This window comes from Athene noctua, chromosome 5 (genome assembly GCF_965140245.1).
Source record: "Athene noctua chromosome 5, bAthNoc1.hap1.1, whole genome shotgun sequence".
Lineage (NCBI taxonomy): Eukaryota > Metazoa > Chordata > Aves > Strigiformes > Strigidae > Athene > Athene noctua.
In genome coordinates this window covers 25,961,837-25,984,741 of record NC_134041.1, presented here as the reverse complement: position 1 = coordinate 25,984,741, position 22,905 = coordinate 25,961,837, and the positions used below count along the sequence as shown (strand labels likewise).

General features: G+C 38.2%; 1 protein-coding gene across 5 annotated transcripts in view; it reads left to right on the top strand.

The window, feature by feature from the left end:
* The window catches only part of CRB1 (crumbs cell polarity complex component 1), a 112,785-nt gene that overhangs the window by 47,640 nt on the left and 42,240 nt on the right, over positions 1-22,905 (top strand). For all 5 annotated transcript variants that reach the window (XM_074906759.1, XM_074906758.1, XM_074906761.1 and 2 more), the window contains exon 6: positions 20,337-21,290. In XM_074906759.1, coding sequence (XP_074762860.1) covers positions 20,337-21,290 — 954 coding nt within the window. The remainder of the gene's footprint in view (positions 1-20,336; positions 21,291-22,905) is intronic.

The window sequence follows — 22,905 nt, the reverse complement described above, 5'->3', positions numbered from 1 at the left end:
CCCTATCTCCATTTCAGACTCTGTGATCTCCATATATCCCTGTGTTCAAAAGTACAGGGGGGGAAAGGAAGAGGAGGACCTTCTCTCACTGCTCCCAGCCAGTCTATAGCAGCTCCAGCATTACAAGAGCAATGTAGGCAAGGGCTGTACAACACAGGATGCCCTCAGGGCCTGGCAGGCACTTGCTGCTTGTAAAAATCCAAGACACACATACACAAAATTAGCACTTTAAAGTATTTTTTTCCATCTCTACTAAAGCCTCTGATCTTGAAGAACATTTGGACATGCATTTAATAACTCTGTCCACTAATAATACTTAACATTTCTTCAGTCAGTAGCATCCTGGTAAGGAGATGTTCCAGTAGTCATCAGAATTGGTTCCTTCTCAGTTTTCCCTTCCTCCTCTAATTTTGTTACAGAGTTCTTACTTCTTCTCTTTCTTCTTAATTTTTGGAAGTGGTCAGGATATTCTCTTTGAATGACAGAGTATAACAGTTTTCCCTGGCTCACGGACTACTCCAGTGAAGGAGGCAGACAGCTTTTCAAATGGTTTCAGACTCTGACAATACAGCATGCTCACTAGTTTCTTGCTTTTCTCTTTATTCACTATTGATGAAACTGTTTTCTTCACAGTAAGCACTAATTATTTCTCACATGTTTAGCTCCCAGACTAAACTAAATGTTAGGTCAGTCTTTCTCTGGATAGTCCCCCAGAAGAGAAGCTGAGGTTGAACTCACAATTAACACCTCTGTGCCATAATGGCCGTAAGAATGAAGCATACCTCAGAACATTGACGGCAGCACTGAAATTAGGCTATATCTGGAGGAATTTAGGAATTTGCTATTTCTTTATCAGTTTCCGTTACAGAACTTATGGGACATTTCTATTTCAATTCTACTGCACATAGTGCTTCTCTTCAACAACTGTGAGAGATACCATTTACTGCAAGTGTAAGTTTTACATTCTTCAGCCATATAAATTACCACAGCAGCTAAGACTGACTTGTGTTATTCATGACAGCTCTTTCCTTAACAGCCTATATCTTGAGATACTTTTTGAAAGCCTAATAGCATTATTTGCAAGAATTAATCTTCTTATGACTTAACTTGCCCCCCTACATGGCAGTGGACTGTGAGAGTGACTGTTTAAATGCACCAGCTCTAGTTGTAACGGTTACCTAGTGTTTATCACTGGTTAAAGAATTCCAGTTTAGTGAGAGACACTTCAGAAAACAGCAGCATGTATCTCTAAGTGATATTGATACCACCTGATAATCTTTCTGTATTTACGACAATATTCTGCAGCTTGGGTTTTGCCTCACTAAAATCTGAGCATTTCATGAATACAAACAAATTCAATCTGAGCATTTAATGAATACAAACACAGTCAGATGTTGTTACTGTAAAGTACATAAGTATTATTCCTACTTCAGAAAAACAGAAAAAAAGACTGAGGTCCAATATGATCATAAGGTATGACATTACCTTATGAACAGTGGAGTCTCACAACAGCCCATGGATTTGTACATCATTATAAGATCCAGTTATCATATTTAATGTGCTCCAAGTAAAGAACTGAAATGGTTTCAGATCCTAGGTACAAAATATAAACCTAGAATGGGTGCTAACTATGCAGAGCACTCCTTTCAATGGAATAAAATCCAGCTTTATTGAAAACTTTAGCTTGTCCCTATTATTCCTATTGTACAATGGAATCTTTTGACAGAAGAGTATTTTTGTTGGCAATGACAATCTATGTTAAAATATTGTAAAAGCTCAACCATGATCATTAAGAAAGAAGCCCTTAAGATTTTCATGACAATACTTTACAGAATTAGCCCCAGACCTGACAATTTGTTTGCACTCTGAGAATGATATTTAGGGCCCTAATATATCTATGTGTATTTTGTCATGAGAAATATGTATTACATGAGAAATACCTCTCCTCCTGTTGCACTGGAAATGCAAAGAGATCACAACCATCACTTCTGCATTATTCAGCACCAAAAGAATGCACAAATGTCAAGACATTTTGGGGTGTTTTTTGAGTTAGAAATATGTGAAATATTAAAACACTAGGAAGCATCTACCAATATTATTTTCAGAACATGTATAGAGTTTTACGCTTTAAAATTTGACAGCTGACCCATCATTACTGTGATCTATTTTCTCTGGTTACACTGATATGCTAAGCTGTATAATGAAGTTCGACGTGATTGACAGAGCCTGCAAGCAGTGGATATTTTGAATCTGACACATCTCTCTGTGTTAAACAGTGTTGCACATAAACACTTTTTATCTTTTAAAGATTTTTCCTTGAAGGGAAGGAGGAGGGGATGAATAGTTTTTAATCCATAGGCTCCCAGATCTCGCAACACATGGACAAAGAACATCCTTAGATTTAAGGAATCTGTGTGTCAGGTACCTGGCAGAAAGTTCTTTAAAAGAAAAAAAGGGGGAAAAAAAAGGAAAAAAGGGCGGTTGTATATTATTTGGCAGCAGGAATAATGCTTTTCAAGCACCTATTATTTTTCTGACACTCATTCCTAGTGGGTCATTCCATCATATGATTGACTACTTGTTAAAACTAGACTAAATATCCAGTAAGAATTTTCCTTCTGGGGCCTTCTTCAGGCTATGCCTACTTACCGTTTTGATTTCTTTCTTAATAAGCTGTGAATAAACTTTTCCTAGCCTTTTTAATTGGCATATCTCGGATATTTATAGTCTCCTGCAATCCAGTTTTGCCAGCTCTTGGCTGAGTTTATGAAGCCACTCAGTTCCATCTTTCCCTATTGAACAATCTCTCTGGCCTTTTCATTACTTGCTTGCTTTTCCCCCTCTCAGCAACATGCAGTGCAGCATGCAACCAGATTTGGGACTAATTTTCCCCAACTTCTTGTTGTTGAAAAAACAGTAATCTTCATTTCCCTAATGTGAACAGAAAATGCTGTGTATCTCCTGATACACATCCTAATGATAGTACTGTGTGTCTAGCACACCCTGGCATTACAGATAATCCTGTACATTTCCTAAAGAGATGCATTTCTTGCATATACAGATACATCCAATGACAAAGATAACCACTAACAAAAATAGAGTTTGAAGAGTGGTCTAAGTGATAACCATACACAAACACGGTCAAATCAAAGGTGTTGCAAAGCAGAACATTGCTCATCGTCTTAAGAATGTAATTGTCCATATCAGGAACTACTTTACAGCATATGCTTTCTAGCATTGTATTGTACAAGCCTGCATTGTTCTGGTTGAATTACAGTCAAATTGCAAAGTCAAGCAGATGTACAACTTTTTCCCAAACAGAAATGAACTTTCTTTAAATCTACACATCACACAGTTTCCACTAATCTGGAGAAAGTGTTTAACAAGTAGACAGTAAAGAGAAGACCTGTGTTATGGGACTAATGTACTTCCTCGATACATTCTAATTTATGGAACATTTAAGGTCAAATGTCAAGCGATAAACAAAATGACCCAATTTAATAGTTCAATGTTTTACTCAATGGATGATTTTGAAAACAGCCTTAATAATCTCACTATTGTGAACCCCATTAAAATCCAGTTTATTGGAAATACAGTAAATTATACAACCAAACATTTAAGAGGCATTACTTCTCTTTTCCCCACATAATGGAGGAACTCAGGAATGACATTGGAAAAGCTGAAGGAGTTCAGTCAGAAATAGCACGTGGGCAAGTAAGTCTGAACCATATGCATGTATTTATAAATGTGTGTACACACACACACATATGCGCTAATACACATATATATATGTATATATGTAAACATATACATAATAGCTGCTTCAGAGTACTTTATTGCTCTGCTTATAGAAAGTCTTTCTTTGACCACTAATTAAAAAGGTCCACAACTGTCATCATTTCTATTTTGAAGTGCAGTTTTCTGGCTGGATTGTTCTGCGGTAAGAATGATAGATTCTTACCCCCCTATGGCAGGGGCATTGGAACTAGAAGATCTTTAGGATCCCTTCCAACCCTAACCATTCTGTGATTTGTCTTCACTCCTTTCTGCAAGATTTGCAGCATGCCATGCATATGCTTGTTAATAAGCAGAGTTTATGTTGGGCTTCATTACCAGTTCATTATTTTAATTGCATGGCTTCTGACAGTGAGAAATGTGTGATGTTTGCATGCCAAACCTGTATATATTTGTTATGAAATTAATATTGGCCTGTATTCAGAAAAAAAAGTCAAGATGCATGAGTAAACTTATTTAAGATTAAAGTATGCAGGCTGCGGTTATTTTGCTATGGCATCAATATAAATGGTATAATGCATTCATCACTTCTATCTTGTAGAGGTTATGTTCTTTATATAGCTTAGCTACTCTGTTTTCATTCTCACGGACTTTTACATGCCTTTGAAATACCATTTCTCGCATATAAACATCTCCAAATAACCCACAGCAGTGGGACGGCATTCTTGTTCGCTGTTGGTAAAGGGCTTTACTTGGTAAACTGCTATTTTTATTACCCTTCCAAAAAAGTATAAGCTGCCCTAATATGTGAAAATATGCAATTTGTTTGCACTAGCATCATCATTTTGGTACCAGCAGAGCTCTGAGGTATCCAAGTAGAGAACTGTTCTCTGTACCTATTAGCCAGTAGAGGGAGCATGAAATACTGTTTATGTGTAGCATCTGCAGCTCTAGTTTTAGCTGATATTTCAATGCAGTCTTTAGAATCCCGTCTGGAAGATGCTATTTCTAAGACTTTGTGATGGACACTGTTTGCTAGTCCAGATTATTAACATCAATTTTTAGCTTTTGCACCACACAGTTGGATTAGCAGAATCTTCCACATGGAGTTCAGGAAAACTGGGTTTTGGCCAGTCATGCAAAGTCCACTCAGGGCTTTAAGAGCTATGGAAAAAACAAGAACTATGGTTACAAGTACAGAAGAGTAATTTGATGACCCAGATCAGGGCTATTCCTAGTTAAAATCTGTTTGCACCTTGGAGACTTGGCTTTCACACAAGAAAAACAGCATAATTTTCCATCCCAAAGTATTGGGTTTTACTGATTATGCCAGCGGTACTGCTGATGGAGCTATTGGGGTGAAAGGAGGCAGAGTCCTGCTAAAGGCTAAGCACCCACAATGAATTTTGCACCCTCGTTTGACAAAAAATATGTGTTTGACCCAAGCATTGTGCAACATATTCATGTTTTCCTCTTGATCCTTAAAATACCAGCAAAGGATTATTTCAGACCCTTACATAAGGTTCCCATAATGCCACTGGCATAAATGACATCAGTTTTTAAAGCATAAAAGGCACCTCATCTAGGCTCAGAAATGTCAGTAGTAATTACAAACTTTGTTTTAAAGTATAATCAATTCTTTATTTATGGTGTGAAATGTTTCTTACCCTTTTGAACTTTCACTATTCTAAGCCAAGTAATATTGTTGGCATGTTCCTTTAAAAATAATTGCTTCTGGACTGAGAAATTGAATGTCAAGTTCCAACTTGATGTAAATTAAATGGGTTACATTAATAGTCTGGCCCGTGGTAGAAGTGAGTGTTTTGATTCTGGGTTTGACTTCAGGACGTGACCTCTTGATCACACAGGTCAGCACAGATGGGAAATATTGAAGAGGTACCCTAGGTTGACATGGGGAAGAAAGTGTCTTGTACTGATGTACCACAAACTGTCTGATCCATTAAACAGAGGCAATGTCAGACTCCACAAAGAATAAAGCTTAGTTGTCATAGATCATTATGCTCTTGGAAAAAAAAAAAAAAAGAGTTGGAAGGAAAATCACAATGATGGAAATCCTCAGGGCTGTCATGTACACATAATCTTCTAAACCTTCCTGAATTAACGCTGCCAAGCTTATATACAGGGGAAATGGAGTAAAGAATCCAGATATTCTCAACTTTTACAGTAAAAGTATGTCTCAGATTTCCCACCTATACTTCTTATAAAGGATTATTTAACAACATACAGCATTTTCAGTTTCAAAGTAGGATATCTATATAGCTGAGACTCACACTTATGTGACCAAGTCTCATGAAGAACTGCACACATGAGAGCAATCATGTTCATAAGATCAGGCAATACATAGTTCTTCGAGGGGAAGGAATAGTTGAAATGGGGAGTTTAAATGTGTTTTTTTTCTTTGAAATGTTGTCTCCTGCCTTTAAAATTTACATTCATTTCAACTTCTGAGCAGTCCCAGCTCTGTCAGCCTCTCCTCACAATAGATTTTCTAATCCCTTAATCATCTTCACAGCCCTTTGCTGGACCTGCTCCCATATCACAGAATCATCTAGGTTGGAAAAGACCTTGAAGATCATCCAGTCCAACCATTAACCTAACATTGACAGTTCCCAACTACACCATATCCCTCAGCGCTATGTCAACTCTACTCTTAAACACCTCCAGGGATGGGGAATCCACCACCTCCCTGGGCAGCCCATTCCAACACCTAACAACCCCTTCTGTAAAGAAATGCTTACTGATATCCAGTCTAAACATTCCCTGGTGTAACTTGAGGCCATTACCTCTTGTCCTATCACTTGTTACTTGGTTAAAGAGACTCATCCCCAGCTCTCTGCAACCCCCTTCCAAGTAGTTGTAGAGGGCGATGAGGTCTCCCCTCAACCTCCTCTTCTCCAGACTAAACACCCCCAGTTCCCTCAGCCGCTCCTTGTACGACCTGTGCTCCAGACCCTTGACCAGCTTTGTTGACCTTCTCTGGACACGCTCGAGTAACTCAATGTCCTTTTTGTAGTGAGGAGCCCAAAACTGAACACAGGAATCGAGGTGCGGCCTCACCAGTGCCGAGTACAGGGGTAAGATCCCTTCCCTGTCCCTGCTGGCCACGCTATTGCTGACACAAGCCAGGATGCCATTGGCCTTCTTGGCCCCCTGGGCACACTGCTGGCTCCTGTTCAGCCGGCTGTCAATCAGCACCCCCAGGTCCCTCTCTGACTGGCAGCTCTCCAGCCACTCCTCCCCAAGCCTGTAGCGCTGCTGGGGGTTGTTGTGGCCCAAGGGCAGCCCCCGGCATTTGGCCTTATGGAAACTCCTCCAGCTGGCCTCAGCCCATGGCTCCAGCCTGTCCAGGTCTCTCTGCAGAGCCTCCCTACCCTCGAGCAGATCAACACTCCCACCCACCTTGGTGTTATCTGCAAACTAAACGAGGGTGCATTTGATCCACTCATCTAGATCATTAATAAAGATGTGAAACAGGAGTGGCCCCAACACGGAGCCCTGGGGGACACCACTCATGACTGGCCACCAACCAGATTTAACTCCATTAACCACAACTTTCTGGTCCTGACCATCCAGCCAGGTTTTTACCCAGCAAAGTGTGTGCCCATCCAAGCTGCAAGCAGTCAGTTTCAGCAGGAAAATGTTGTGGGAAACAGTGTCAAAGGCCTTACTAAAGTCAAGGTAAACAACATCCACAGCCTTTCCCTCATCCAATAAGCAGGTCGCCCTGTTGTAGCAGATCAGGTTTGTCAGGCAGGACCTGCCTTTCATAAACCTATGCTGACTAGGCCTGAGCATCTGGTTGTCCATTATACGGCTTTTAATGGCACTCAAGAAGACCTGCTCCATGACCCTCCCTGGCACTGAGACCAGACTGACAGATTTATAGTTTCCTGGATCGTCCTTTCTGCCTTTCTTGTAGATGGGTGTCACATTTGCCACCCTCCAGTCCAATGGGACCTCCCCAGTTAGCCATGATTTCAGGTAAATCATGGAAAGTGGCTTGGCGAGCACATCTGCCAACTCTTTCAGCACCCTTGGGTGTAACCCATCTGGTCCCACAGACTTGTGTGCATCCAAGTGGTGCAGCAGGTCTCTGATCACCTCCTCTTCAACTGTGCTGACCTCAATCTGCTTCCCCTGATCATCTCCCAGTTCATGAGGCTGGGTGTCCAGAGAAAAGCCAGTTCCACTGCTAAAGGCTGAGGCAAAGTCGGCGAGCGCCTCAGACTTTTCCTCATCCTTAGTTACCATGTTTCCTTCTGCATCCAGTAAATGAGAGAGATTTTCCCTAATCCTCCTTTTGTTGTTAATGAATTTATAGAAACATTTTTTGTTATCCTTAACATCTGTAGCCAAGTTGAGCTCTAGCTGTGCCTTGGCTCTCCTCATGTTTCCCCTGCATAACTTCACTACATCTTTATAGTCTTCATGAGAGACCTGGCCCCTCTTCCAAAGGCAATAGATTCTTCTTTTGTTCTAGAGATCCAGCCAAAGGTCCCTGTTTAGCCAATATGTCTGCTTCTTTCTCATACCTGGGGAGCCCAGACCTGGTCTTGATGTGGCCTCATCAGTGCTAACTAGAGGTGAAGAGTCACCTTCCTTGACCTGCTGGCAATATGCTTCCTAATACAGCCCAGGAGGCTGTTGGCCCTCTTTGCTGCAAAGGCAGGCTCATTTCCAAGACGTTCACCAGCATGGCAAAGTGGCTTTCCAGCTGGCTGGCCCCCAGCATGAATTGGTACATGGGGTTATTTGTCCCCAGGTGCAGCAGGGCTTTGCAAATCCTCTTGTAGAACTTCATGAGGTTCCTGAAGATTGACTGTTTCTCCAGCCTGTTGAGGTCCTTCTGAATGGCACCACAACATTCTGGTGTATAAAGAACTCTTCCCAATTTTGTATATGTGTATGTATACATATATACAATTTCAATTTAAATTAATAAATATAAAAATCACTTTAATGCTTTCATTGGATTGGACTCAAGAGTTGTATAGTTTGCTGGCAGTTATTTATCACTGATGAGTCCTACGTCTAAGGTCTTCTCAAGGACATGAAGACTATGTTTGGACACTGAGTAATAAAAATAAGCTGGTAGAATGAGAACCAAAATTAATTTTATGTGATATACTACATAAAAGCTCTTACATTAATTGTTCCCTGTAGCATCTAGCTCTTAATTATTCAGTGTTTGCTAATAGGAGGAATAAGTGATAGATAAAGCTTAGTATTTTTGTGTCGGCTCATTTGCACTGTTTGAAATAAACTCTGAGGTGACTATAGTAAGGCACGACCTGCTTCTCTGTAGGCACCTGGACAGATTTTTTCAGGTACAAGGAGAATTTCAAAGAAGTTAAACTAACCTTTGACTGATCACCTGGATGCTGATGGCTTTAAAAAAAAAAATCTGAATTAATTTAAGAAAAAACTTCTGCTGATTGTGTAGGAAGAACCACATTAAGGAAAGCACACTCTTTCTCTGGCTGACAATTAAATTTGTACTTTCAATAAACAGCCTCCTAAAGAAGAAAAAAAAAAAGCCTAGTATAGACAGATAATTTATGCTGATAATTAACTGCTAGAAATAGATTTGGTGAATATGATACAGATTGCTCTCCCACCACTCTAATTCTTCATGTCTGGCTGTGTTAACAACACAACACTATTACAGAGAATCATAATGATCAGTACAATTATGGCTGTAGTCACTGTCCTATGAGCACTATTTTTTCTTAGCAAAGAGAGTTCAGAATCTGTTATTAGGCCTGTTTGTGAGGCTGGAACCTCATGGTAAATCTCTACCTATAGTAACAAATAATAAAACTATTTAAATGCTGTACTGTGAACATGTCTGCCCAGCTACAGAAGTTAACTGTAGCACATAAAGACATACAAAAACTAGATTTAGTCTAGCTAAATCACATAACCATATTATGACCCAGGAAATCCCTCAAGAAGACAGCCAACGGACCATGGCAAGTATGCACAATCTCAGCTGAAGTCCATGCTATCCTATTGCCGTTGGGATTGTTAGGTGACCTAGCAAAAGTGAAGCTAGTTTGAGTCTGAGGCTTCCCAGCTTCAAGATGCATTAAACATATGAAACTTTAGATGAACAAAGCCATCACTTAGATGACTTTTCACACTGCAAAAGAACTAACATTGCAGGGAATGAGAGAAATGAACACTGCTGCTGAAGTGAAAAGAGGTAGGATCTTCTGCCATTCCCATTAACATGGAACTGGGCTGAAAGATCACAGTCCAAAGTCTAAGCTCTTCTATACTTAGTTGCTCTGTGGCAAGTCACAGTTATTTACACAGGAAAGAAAACATACATCAGGTATAGTAATTGCCTTACAAAAAAAACTGTAGAAGTGGATAGTTCAGGGTAAAAGACTTGGTTTTCTGTATTTTAAGTGATAATAAATTAGGTAGAAATATATACTGTAGGAAGAGAAGTGTAATTACACACAGCATAAATACAGATCGTATTTCATGCTATTCATACAGCTATGCTATGCACAGCTCAAAATAACACAGCATAAACATGTATGTTCACACATTCACATTTTATATTTTTCTATTCTCAGGTCTCCATCCTCATTTAAGCTCTGTAGGCCCTATTAAAACTATGATTTTCTAATCTACTGGCTTTTTCAGTTTGTTTCAATATGGACTGACAATGAAGTTAAGTAAATACAGCCACTTTTGTATGTTGTGGAGATTCATGTTGGTTTTAACAAAATGAGAAAATCTTGCAAATGACTGAAATTTTTCAAAGCACTGTTTCCAGGGCAGAAGGCATTTCACACTAGACAGCACAGTGGCTGTGCTTGCCTACCTCAGTTAAAACAAATAGGAAGCAGCCAACAAGAGACAAGGTAGAAAATCCCTTTTAGGGGAGACTAGACATAGCATACATTTCTCAATGGATGTGTTCATCAACAGCAAGCACTCTTTTAAAGCCCTTAAGTGTTTGTAGGACTGAAAATTAATTTGTTTTCCAATTCCAAAGTGAATCATATGCTCCAAACAGATTTTCAAGTCAATGAAACATGACCTTGTATGATCTAATTAAACAACTCAAAGGTATTGGTTGTTTTAAGATCCCTCTGGATATGCTTCAGTTCAAATGCACACACATCATCTGTATGTACAAGCTCATAAATCTACAAAAAATGCAAATCAGATCATTAGTGCTTTGAATTTGACAGTTTTACCACAGTTTTCTAAAAGGTAAAACATGAAAAATCCCTGAATTATATATAATATTTTTACAACTTAAAGAACACACAAAAAACACACTGGAAGCACGCACAAAATGTCTTCCTTTGATTTCCAAGCATCTGGTCCATAATCACATATAAACTAATCAAATTCTCTGAAACCTACTATTCCAATTTATTCTCTGGATGATGTCCTGACCCTCTGAGTGGAGCATTGGACCAGATGATAACCTTTGAAGGTCCCTTTCAATCTAAATTGTTCTGTGATTCTATCTTAATTCTCTACAATTTGTGAATTGATTTCTCTGCTCCAGTGCACACGACTATCTTTTTTTAATTACAAAATATCTATGACTGGTTTTTTTTCTATATTTTTTTCAGTCTTTTGTCTTTGATATTGCTCCTGTGGTCTCCTTCCACTCAATTTTAGCTCAGACCTCCGTGTAGACCTTATGTCTAATCTGGTCTTTCTAAGCATCCCCCATGTTTCCTATATAGATTAATGGTCATACACACTCACTCCTCTTACTACCCATCAATGCCTCTGTGTCTGACAAGAATGCTCTCTCAAATGCCAACACAAGTATCTTTGGGGATACTGTTGATTCCTGTATTTCCATTTCCTTTTTCCCATTCACATTTTTCTCTACTTTTTCAATCTGTTTAATCTCCAAAATCTTACCTGCTATTTTCACTTCTTTGTTAATTTTATCCTTCATAAATCACCTTTCTCCACTTTAACTTGTCACAACAAGTAACTTTCCTCTCCCTCTTCTCATTGACCCTTCCTAGCTCATATCAACAATGTGGCCATAGATACAGACAAGTTCATGCAGCCAGAAAACCCACTCAAGAAGGATGCTGCCTCGGAAAATTGGGCTGCCACCATTTGATTTTCTTTCTTACCTCCATCGGTCAAATGCAACAGCAGCTGTCTCTTTTACCTATATATAAAGCTGACTCTAGAAGTAGGGAAATGAAAAGAAAATGAGTGCCATGCAGGGACATATTTCTTCACCAAGTTTTTCTTTACTCCAGATTCAGACCCTAATCCTACAATTGGATCCACATGGCTGGTTGTGTTAATCGAAATATGGGACGAAGGTGTAGGCTACAAGCAACAGTTTTGCCATGCTGCCCTTCTAGGACATGGCCCTTTGCCATTTTCAGGCTATATGAGTCTGACCTCTGGCTGCGCTGCTCATACAACTTTGCCTAAGGAGCACTACAGTCTGCAGAGCAGGCTCATGAAAAAGGCTGGCTGATCTATCCGGAAGCTGGAGCCAATGCTTAACTCAGTCAGCTGTTTCCAATATTTATAAAATAAAATAAACACACCAGATCTCACTAAACAACTAATCACCTACAGCATGTACATGATTTTCTTTTTTTTTTTTTTTTTCAAATGAAAACTATTTTAGGTGTGACAAAACATGTGAAACAAGTGGAAAAAACATTTCCAAGTATTTTTGCTCTCAGAAAACTTTTAATGATTGAAGAGATTAAGGGACTGGGGGGTTTTACTACTTTAAAAAAATCAGTTTTTACTGAAAATTCAAACTAGTCTATGAAGCTTCAGGCCAGCAACATTTAAAAAGATTGAGTTACAGCATGCCATTCTGAATGTAGCACGTTATGAATTCCATATCCCTCGGCTAGAGTGACATATTTAATGATTAAGCCAAGTCACTCAACTGTATTTCTTTTTTTTTTTTTCCTAGCCAGTATTAACTTTGTAAGTACATTTCAAATGGCAAGAGGAAAAATAACAGAATAGTGAATTCATCTGCAATAAAGGAATAACTAGCAAGGTCTTACAACTTTACAAAATTAGAGTTCTTTGTGAAAGGTATAGTGCAAATTAGCCCAGTGTTAGCAAATGCTTATTATCCTACTATTTTAAAGTATCCAATTTTCCATGTGCTCCACCTCTGCCCTGTATTCTGCCTTCATTTTACGTGAGCTTTTCCTGCTAAGAATTCAATAAAAATTGCCATATTAGATCAGATCACTGGTCACATTAATTTCAGTATCCAATATAAGCCATTTCATTACTGAAAAAAATAGGAGAAAAAAAAATCCATTTAAATAGTCCTCACTTGCTCTGCACTGATGTACATAAGAGTAAAACCTCCTTCCTGACCTCCATGACAACTGATTTATGCCCAGAAGCATGAGTTTTAATTACGATGACATAGAGATGGTCAATTTATTTCCTTGCGCTTACTCACTCATGAATGTGTATTTCCTCCTTCCAGCAAAGAGTAATTATCTCTTTGCAATTATCAGCACAGATGTGGCAAAGTTAGAATTTTCATGATTGTCTGCTAAGACCAGGAGCCCTGAACAATATATGCTCTGCCAGATCTTTCTGCTGGCCTCAGGATTAATGAGTCCCTTGAAAAAGGTTGTTTCTGCCTGAGGTAGGATTTTGTAACAGACATTTCCAAAACTGTAAAATATAGGTGGAGGAAGCATTATGGCAAACTCTTTGTCTTCCATAAAGCATATTCTGAAGGGTATGCTAGAGTTTGAGTTTCTCCAAGGTGTACTCCCACTTGCATTTTATACCTACATGTATATGGATATATATATGTGCATGTATAGTTTTGACACATCTACAGCTCAGTTGCTGGTAATTATTTTATTAAAGAAAGTCCCAGAAACACAGAAAAAATTAAATTTGAAGGGATGGACATGTAAGTATCATTTGGGCTATCTATATGTCTAAGATAGGATCAGCTGACTGGTGTCACACTGCACTTTTGTCTCTAATCTATTTTTAAAGACACAAAGCAGACCTCTTGGCACCCAGTGGGAATCTTATGCCAAGCCTTTGTTGCCTTATTATCTTTAGAAATATTTTGCTGAAGTGTGACTTAGATCTTCCTTGGTACAGGTCAAACCCATGACTTCTTCATTTGTTTACTATGGTCTCAGGGAACAGTGTGATCTCTTTTTCGTACTGAAAGGCTGTTGCCATGTCTCATTTCCTCTGCTTTCAACTAACAGCCCTACTTTTTTTAGTCTTTCCTCACTCCTTCTAGACCTGTGATTATTCTCATTGCTCTCCTCTGAATTCTTCCCAATTGACACAAATCTTCCTTGCAGTGCAGAACTTAAAAGTAGACTCAATATTCCTGCTAAAACTGGAGCTATTGTTCCACCTGATTGCTGGTTATTCTGGCCTGAAACTATAGAGATTGAATAAGTCCTTCCAGAATTGAGTCTAATATTATTCAGACCGTTTCTCCAATTTCTTATGTTTACCTATAAAGGTAAAATTACAATCAAAAGTTTCACTTAACCCTGCTTTACCAGACAAGTTAATAAGCAAACTATCTATACCATCATCCACATCTTTTATGAAAACACCAACCATGGCAATCCCAGGACAATCCTAAACCATAATCAATAGACCCTCACAGTTTGACAGGGACCATCTGACAAATTACTTTCTGGGCAGGATTACACAAGTTTTATACCCACTTTATGGTGGTTTCATGTAGATTTTTATCCTTGCTTTATATACAAAAATGTTATGAAAGACAATGTCAAACCCTTAATGTAATTAGAGTAGCTACCACCATCAGTAACCCACTTGTTCTTGACAGGTTTGTTCAAAACACCCACTAGTGGTTCTGACATGGATTCAGGCAGTTTGCTAAATATCCTGGTTTGAAGTTCCTCTGTCTCAGAGTGTCATCAACTCCATGTTTTCACTGAGCTGTAATAGCATATGCCTAGCCCAACTCGTTGACAGTGTATATATTCATAATCTTACTTCAGAACATTTAGCAGGATCATAGTGCAAAAGGACTGACAATTATCAAGTACCTCCAACTTTTTCTTCTTATTTTCAAAATAAAAATGTATATTAGACTTCAAGATGTAGCACAAGACATCTGATAAACACTACTATTAAAGTACGTGCATACTAACATCAACAAGAACTTTATTTTGTTTAAAGCTTATTTACTTACCTTTCAAAGAGTCTGGATGACATTCTTATCCCATGGTATTTGAATTTATTATAGGAAAAATCACTCAATGCCTGTATCAGAGGCTGGAAGGAGAAGCAGTTTTCTGAGAATCACCATCAAAACAATTGTGAACTGTAGATTAAATTAATCCAGAATTGAATCCTGCATACAAGTTTTTGGTGAACCTAGAAAAGAATTTGACACAAGGTCAGGAATTTTCTAATTAATAAATAAGTGCATTGAGAGAGAAGAAGGAGTGGAAAAACACATTTGCCAAAAATCAACATTTTCTTGGGTACATGCTGAAGCAGACTTCAGGATGCATTGTTGAAGTTTTAAAACGGGAAACTGCCAAAACAAAAGTCTGAATCCACAGTTTGCCATATGCCGGTTGGATGTTATAAATACCAACCCACAGAAAGACTGTCTTGCTTTCTAATTGTTTCACTAATTACACAAATAGATATTGCTCTAGCAATATTTTAAGCAATTCATCATGTAAAAAATGTATAGTAAAATTAAAAAAAAAAAAAAAGTCTGCTGCTTAAATTATTACAGAATAAGTGGTACAATCTCCTCAACTCTGTTTTCCTCCAGAGATTGGACCTAATTTCCTCAATTAGGTCCAAATCAAAAGGTCTTGTTCAAGAGCTGAAGAAAGAAAATATTTTAGTAAATTTTTCCTGTCTTTTATTACACTCAAAAATCTACAGACATACATTTCCAGTAATTAGTACAATAAGGGCAAATGGAACAAAAATACTTTATAAAACAATGAGATACAATTTTATGTCTTTTCTATCTGCTTATTGAGATGTACAGTTTTTCTGAATGACAGTGACCGTGAAAAAGTTGATCTGCATTAACAAACATTGTTATGTTTGAATAACATGATAACAAATGAAAGAAAATGCAGTCTTAAAAAACAACATCTTGCAAAACAACAAAAAGTGACAAATTTTGAACGGATCCTAAAAATATGCCTTTCTGTGAAACATAATCAAGGTTTAGTGTGAACACACTTGGACAGAATGTGCAGAAAAAGAATTTAAGTAGAATACGTATCTACTGCGTAAGCAGTTTAATGAGTCTTACTTTAAGCCTTGTTGATCTGGCTTGGGGAAAATACACCATCAGACTATATCATCAGGTACAGAAGTGGAGCACGCTAATCCTGGAAAAGAAGCCTTTATACTAAGACTGGTTTGAATTTAACAGAAACTTTGTGGACTGCTTAAGTGCTAAATGATCTTTCTCCAAAGGAAAAAGATGGTTGCAACTAGGATACAGGTTTACATCATTTTAATGACAATGTTTACAGGTAAACATTTTCTTTTTGTAAAATTATATGTGCACTTAGACTGTATTGAACATGTAATAACTACCCAGACTGCTTGCTTGATATTTATATAGTCTCAAGGAAATGCAGAAGACTAAACTAACTAAGGGTGTGTTTCAAAAGTGTAACTTGGATAAAACTTTTATAACTGTTTAATCAAAATTTAAATTAGTGGCATTCAGCAGAATTACTCTTGAATAACTGCTTTTGTCATTCTGGTTCTGCAGGAAACCTGTGCTGCTAAATTTGAAACAGATAGGTTTATTAGGAGGTTTACAGTTAGAAAATAGCTACCCTATAGTAATAATGTGTAAGTGAACGAAGGAGACAGATATGAGTAGTGTTATCAAACTGAGTTAAAAGGAGCTGTTTCATCTCTGTTTTGGGTAAAACTTCACAGAAGGAAAAAGTAATTATCTATAGAAATAAAAATATTTGCATTATCTGAAATTTTAGGAAGGTGCATAATATATTTAGAGGAGAAAATGCTGAATTATTTTACTTTACTTTTTATGTTAAAAACACAAAAATGTTTAGCTGAGTAATGCATGTAACCGCTGAAAAGAAAATAATAGTTCCCCTTGCACTTTCTTTTGGTATGGTCTTACATTTTTTAAGAATACCTTTTTATTACATGTTAAACTTCTCCTCCAATCTGAGCTATTTGAACTGCTTATACAGTTCTATAAATATTGACTAATCCTTTTATATAGAGTGCTTTTATCTTGAGTGACAGTGGTTGCTGCTTGTATAGCAATTGGCAGATAACAAGCAATATCCACAATGTTTGTAAGAACAACTGATTTATTTATTTTTTATAAAGTGGCTTATTATTTGTCATTTGGTGTGACCTATATTTATGTTTGCACTAATCTTATTATGAAATAGTAAGCATATAGATGTAAGCCTATGTGTATGTATATATACACACAATTCTGCAATATAATTATTTTACAACTATTAACATCATTACTTTAAAAATAAGCATCGAATAAGCATTGTGTTCACACAGAAATGCTTATGAAATTACATGTATTTAGGTGGCTCTGTGATAGTCACTTTGCATTTAATAACTGACATTCATTTTATATAGGCAAGAAATACTCCAACAATAATACATGTTTCTCCTCATAAAACTAATTTTATTTCTTTAACCACTGATGTTTTTATTATCATATGTTATCTAAATTTAAAGCTAGAAACATATGTGATTTCCAAAGTAGTTTAGCATTCTCATGAAATCATTCCATTAATTTGATGATGTAGAGAACATGATTATAAAGGTGGATTCAGTTTATGCATCTGTTTCACCCTCTCCAGAGACAAGTCACTATTTCTAGGTGTGACTCAGAGCAAAAGCTACACGGCAAAGGCCTCACAGGTGCTATGGGATAATAAACTAATATACACAGTCATCACACATTACTGAAAATGCAAAAGTATCTAACCATTCACTGTGCTGATTTTTTTCTATGAAAGGTTTTATAGGGGCTTCCAGTCTATAAATCCTTAAGCATGCTCTGACCACTCTGAAGCCCTATGACAAAGCTAAGTACATTCCTGATCCTACTGCTTCGAGGCTGCAGTAATTTTTATCTCTGACACAAAAACCCAGAGAGACCTGCATTTCTACAGCTGTCACATCAAGACTGAGTTATATACAAGACACGTGGACATATTGTTCTGAATGTCAAAGCAGGGAAGGGAGCAATATCAGGCAGGAGATGTACTAAAACACTGACCAAAAGAGGAAACAGCTCACGGTAACTTCACTTTTCATATACTAGAACAGCAAAAGCAGGACAAGTGGCTCACACAGAAATTGCCACAAACTGGGCAAAGCAGACATTGTTCTGGCCCCCAGTCAGTAATGGTTTGGGAGGTACACTTCACTTTGAGAAAGTCACTCCCAATGAGTCATATTTCTGCCAGATGCCACTACACATTAAGGTATACATAGACATCTCACACTGGAATAAATATGAGCCTGGCTGGAAAACAGAGAGAGGCTGCTCTTGTAAAACTCCACTGCCAGACCAGGGAGATAGCACTAGCTGTGTTTGGTAATCTGAAGCTTCAAGTGAAAACTATATACTATAGTTGAAGACTGATGAGTGAGGAGGATCACTGTGGAGTGAGCTTTTTATATACATTCTATGTCCACGTCACTCTGTCTAATCTTTCAAACAAATCTCAACCAATTCTCAGTTCCCTTCTGGCTCTCCTGTAATTTACCGCTCTCTGAGCTGCATCGAGTTACAACTGTGACTGAATAAAGTGGACAGGCAAGGAATTAGCCTGAGTAGCTACATTTATCTGCTGCTGTTTGAACCAATTCATTGTGGCTGAATGCTGCTCTGTAATTTTCCATGAAAAATGGCTGCGTTTTGCTGTAAAAACAAAGCTCGGTGAGAATTTGTATGTAAAGCTATATGTGGTGCCTGGTACCTAGCTGCAACTCTGTGAGTCTCAGCATACCTCATTATCTAATTTACAGGCACCAGTTTTGCTGTGGGGACAGATATAAATATCTCTAACTACTTTGTGCTGATGATACTAGTTTGAAAACTAACTGCAAAGTATTTTTCTCTAGAATAACTATGAAGTGGAAGTACTAGGACTTGCACTTAGCATGACTTTTCAAAAATGTATTTGGATATTTTGACTGCTTCCAAGGGACATATAAGAAACAAATGTTCCTTTATCCATTGCATACATATCAGTCACTTGATTGCTCAAGGGAGAAGTTACTATAATTATCACTTTACAGATGAACAACAGTGCAGAGGGATAAACAGATTAGTTTTACAAGAGGAACAGATTTGTTTTTCATCGTGAAGTTTGATCCAGAAGACATAGTTAGTTAACATCTATCAGATTACAGTGAAATTGAGATGAGGAGCTCTTCTTTTACCCAATATACCAGAAGCCAAGCGTTATATGGAAGAAGAGGAAATATGAGTCTGTATTGCCCATCTTCTATGGAAGTGCTCTCAACACCAAGCTCTGAGATGTTTGAGAAAATATTGCATTCATCTTTTCTTGCTTTATATATTGTATATAGGAGAGGTAAAGAAAGTATCCACTGTAGATATATGGTACCAGGAATATTCTGCTGGGACATACAGGTTCAAATCCCTCCAACAACTTCTCTCAGATCCACACATCCCAGGCGAATTCTCCTCACCATATGACCGTGGCTGATGGACCACAAGTCACTGCTGCCTTGTTTTTGGAAAAATTGAGATCCATTGTCCACTTGTTACAGACAGAGTGCATCTCACTACATCTTGCCCAGACAACAAATAGGATGCAGGTTTAATCTCTTCTTTGGATTTCACTGTCACACTGTGCAGCTCCCTGCTCACTCTGTGAATTTTATTCTTCAGATAGCCAGCTCACTGTACGTACATTTTGCAGGGATATTCACCTACTTGTCAGTCTGTCTCACTAGATCATATAGTACTTCTAAGTCCTGTGGCTCTGACTTGAATATTGTGGCTCCAAGATGTTTCATATGGGAACAGGAATACTAGTTTGTAATTCTTCTTCTTCTACTGTTTGAATGTGAAAGAGAGGAAAGACCAGCAGACTGTACTCCAGCTCATCAACATGCTGTATTATGAATATGAATTAAGCAACAATCCTTGGCTTTTTATATGTGATAAATAATTCAGTTCCTCTCAAAGCATTCTACGTTTCTACCACAGAATAGGTGGGAAACAATTACTTGATCACATGTTTTGGAGGTGGTATTTATCTCAATTTCATCACATTATCCACATCAAAACTGTTAATTTGTTTGGTTCATTTATCCAAAGTGTGATTATTACTGATACATAATACTTTGCACAAGAATATCATGGCATATGAACGGTATTTTTATGTTTAACATATTTTAGACTTGTGAGTCTGTTCATCACTTATGAAGACATTCCCCTCTAATTAAAGATAATGAAACACATGCTATTAGAAATGTCATTTTGGACTCCAGTTATCTAATAAAGCATGTCTAATTCTTTGTTTATTCTTCAGGTACTCACTGTGATGAAGACATCAATGAATGTTACACGAACCCTTGCCAAAATGGTGGAATCTGTGAGAATTTTCCTGGGAATTACACTTGCCATTGCCCACCTGCAGACAAAGAAGGGATTTATTACGGTGGCTGGAACTGTACAGAAGTTCTCCATGGCTGTACTGATCAGCAATGCCAAAACAATGGAATATGTATCCCACATTTAAAAAATGGCCAACATGGATTCAGATGCATATGTTCACCTGGGTATACTGGAACACACTGTGAAACCATAACCACGTTTTCTTTTCAAGGAAACAGTTTCCTTCTGTTGGAGAATCCCCCGTCCCCTAAAAAGGAATTTTTCTATAATATAATTCTGAAGTTTCAAACTGTGCAACCTACAGCTTTGCTGTTTTACCGAGGGGAGAAAAATACATTTGCGAAGCTGGAGTTACTGAATGGCTACTTACACTTATCCGTGCAAGTTAATAACCAGCCACAGGCTCTTTTGCATATTTCGCATAATGTCAGTGATGGAGAATGGCATTCAGTGGAGGTAACCTTGGCAAGAGCTGTTACTCTTAATTTGCTTGACAGCTCTTGTGTAGAATCGTGTCTCAATAAAACATCTGTTATGATAGATAACGATCACGTGATGCTTGCATTTCAGAGCACATTTTTGGGCGGCTTACCAGTGGGGAACATTAGCAGCAACTCTCTACTTAACGTCTATAATATACATTCTGCACCTTCATTTGTAGGCTGTCTTCAGGACATTGAAATAGACTTGAATGTTATTACTCCAGAGAATGTGTCACCTGAATCATCTTTAAATGTCAGGACAGGCTGTACTAAAGAGGACTGGTGTGAAACCCACCCTTGTCAGAACAGGGGACGCTGTACCAACCTGTGGCTGAGCTACCACTGTGATTGCTACCGGCCGTACACAGGGCCAAGCTGCACAACAGGTAAGGGAATGCTGTTGGCATGCATGTTTTAAGTGGTTGCAGAAAACAAGATCATAAACAATCTTGTTTACTGGTGATGAAATGGCATGACCCTTAGGATCTCTGGAGCTTAATGTCAACTGGTAAGAAAGTGGAAGAGGCTAGTAATAGCACACATTTGTTAGTTTCTAGTTAGTTTCTCAGGAAGGCTACTTTTCAGCCTGACAAAAAACGTCAGGCTAAACTGGTGAATTCCACTCATCCAGTTTTAAAATCTTCTTAGTGCTCTTAGCACGCCATAAACTCTGGAAAACTGTAGTTCACTGAAGGTTATGCCCCCTAAGTAGAATTTAGAAAGCAACCAAGTCACTTGGAGTTTAAATCTTACTTTCAAAGTGTTCTTTGAAAAGTTTATCCTCAAGCTCTCTAGGCTTTTATAAAGAAACTCATTTAAGGCAATGAAAGGCAAACAAAAGTACTGCAAGTTAAAAAAAGACCGATTCCAATTTTTAAAAATGAACAAGATTATACTATTAACTTAATCTGATTAGCCCAAGGGGGAAGGCAGGGCTTCAGAGGCTGGAAACAGGGCCCATTCATCTCTCAGCTGGTCCCAGGGCAGCTCTGGAGAATCACTGCATTACCAGAGGGCTGCTTGGTGACCAGAGGGAAACCTGTCCATATTTCAGCAAACAAAAGAGCACATCTCAGCAAACAACCTCTTTGGCAGTGACAAGCAGGCATACAAAAGCTGCAGATGCTCGTAGCACTCTCCCTGCTACAAATGATCTTTCCATAAGCAGGCTGAGGCAGAGTAGAAGGAGAATGGGAGGTCCTTGCCCAGCTCACTATTATAGTGCATCTGGTGTGTGAAACCCTCTGGAGCTGTAAATGGAGCAACCTTCAGGAACATTTTGGGGTGGCCATCCTACCATCCTATCCCAGCAAAAGTTTAGGGATTTCAAAGAAGCAGTTTTGTTTAAGAAAATTTTACAGGACTGACTCTTCCATGCAGTGCCCTTGCCCCTGCTTCCCTCTCTGCCCCCTTACTAACCATTCACACACAGTCATTTAGTAATATTTAGGGAGGAAGAAATACATACATACACACATATACATACATACATATATTTATGTATATGTATTTGCCAAGTAGACTGGAAAAAATGAAGTGTAACAAGAGAGCCATGGCCAGATTGGAATGGACAGATCCTAAACTGGTGTAAACTGGCATGGTTGCACTGCTGCTAGTGAAGCTACATTGATTTACATCAGCTGAACAACTGGCCCCAGGGGTTTTGATGAATGCATTGCTGCAGAAAGCTGTAGCTTGAAATGCATTTCAAAATGTTTAAATACAATTTCATTTTGTATGCTATACTTAATAGTTATCAATACTTTTCAATAGTTTTTCTTTTTGGTTTTATTGCAAAATGACAAAGTCTGAGAGGTAATTGTAACAGACTTCTTTGAAGTCTAGCTGTAATTTATCCAAAGATTTGGAAAGCAACTTTGGAGTACAGGACAACATCTGGTAAATATGTTTGCCTCCTTATATGAAGCAAAATTAAAACCAGTCAGGGCCAGGAGAGGCTTATACTGACATTAAAACTGTTGCGAATGATTAGAAAGCATG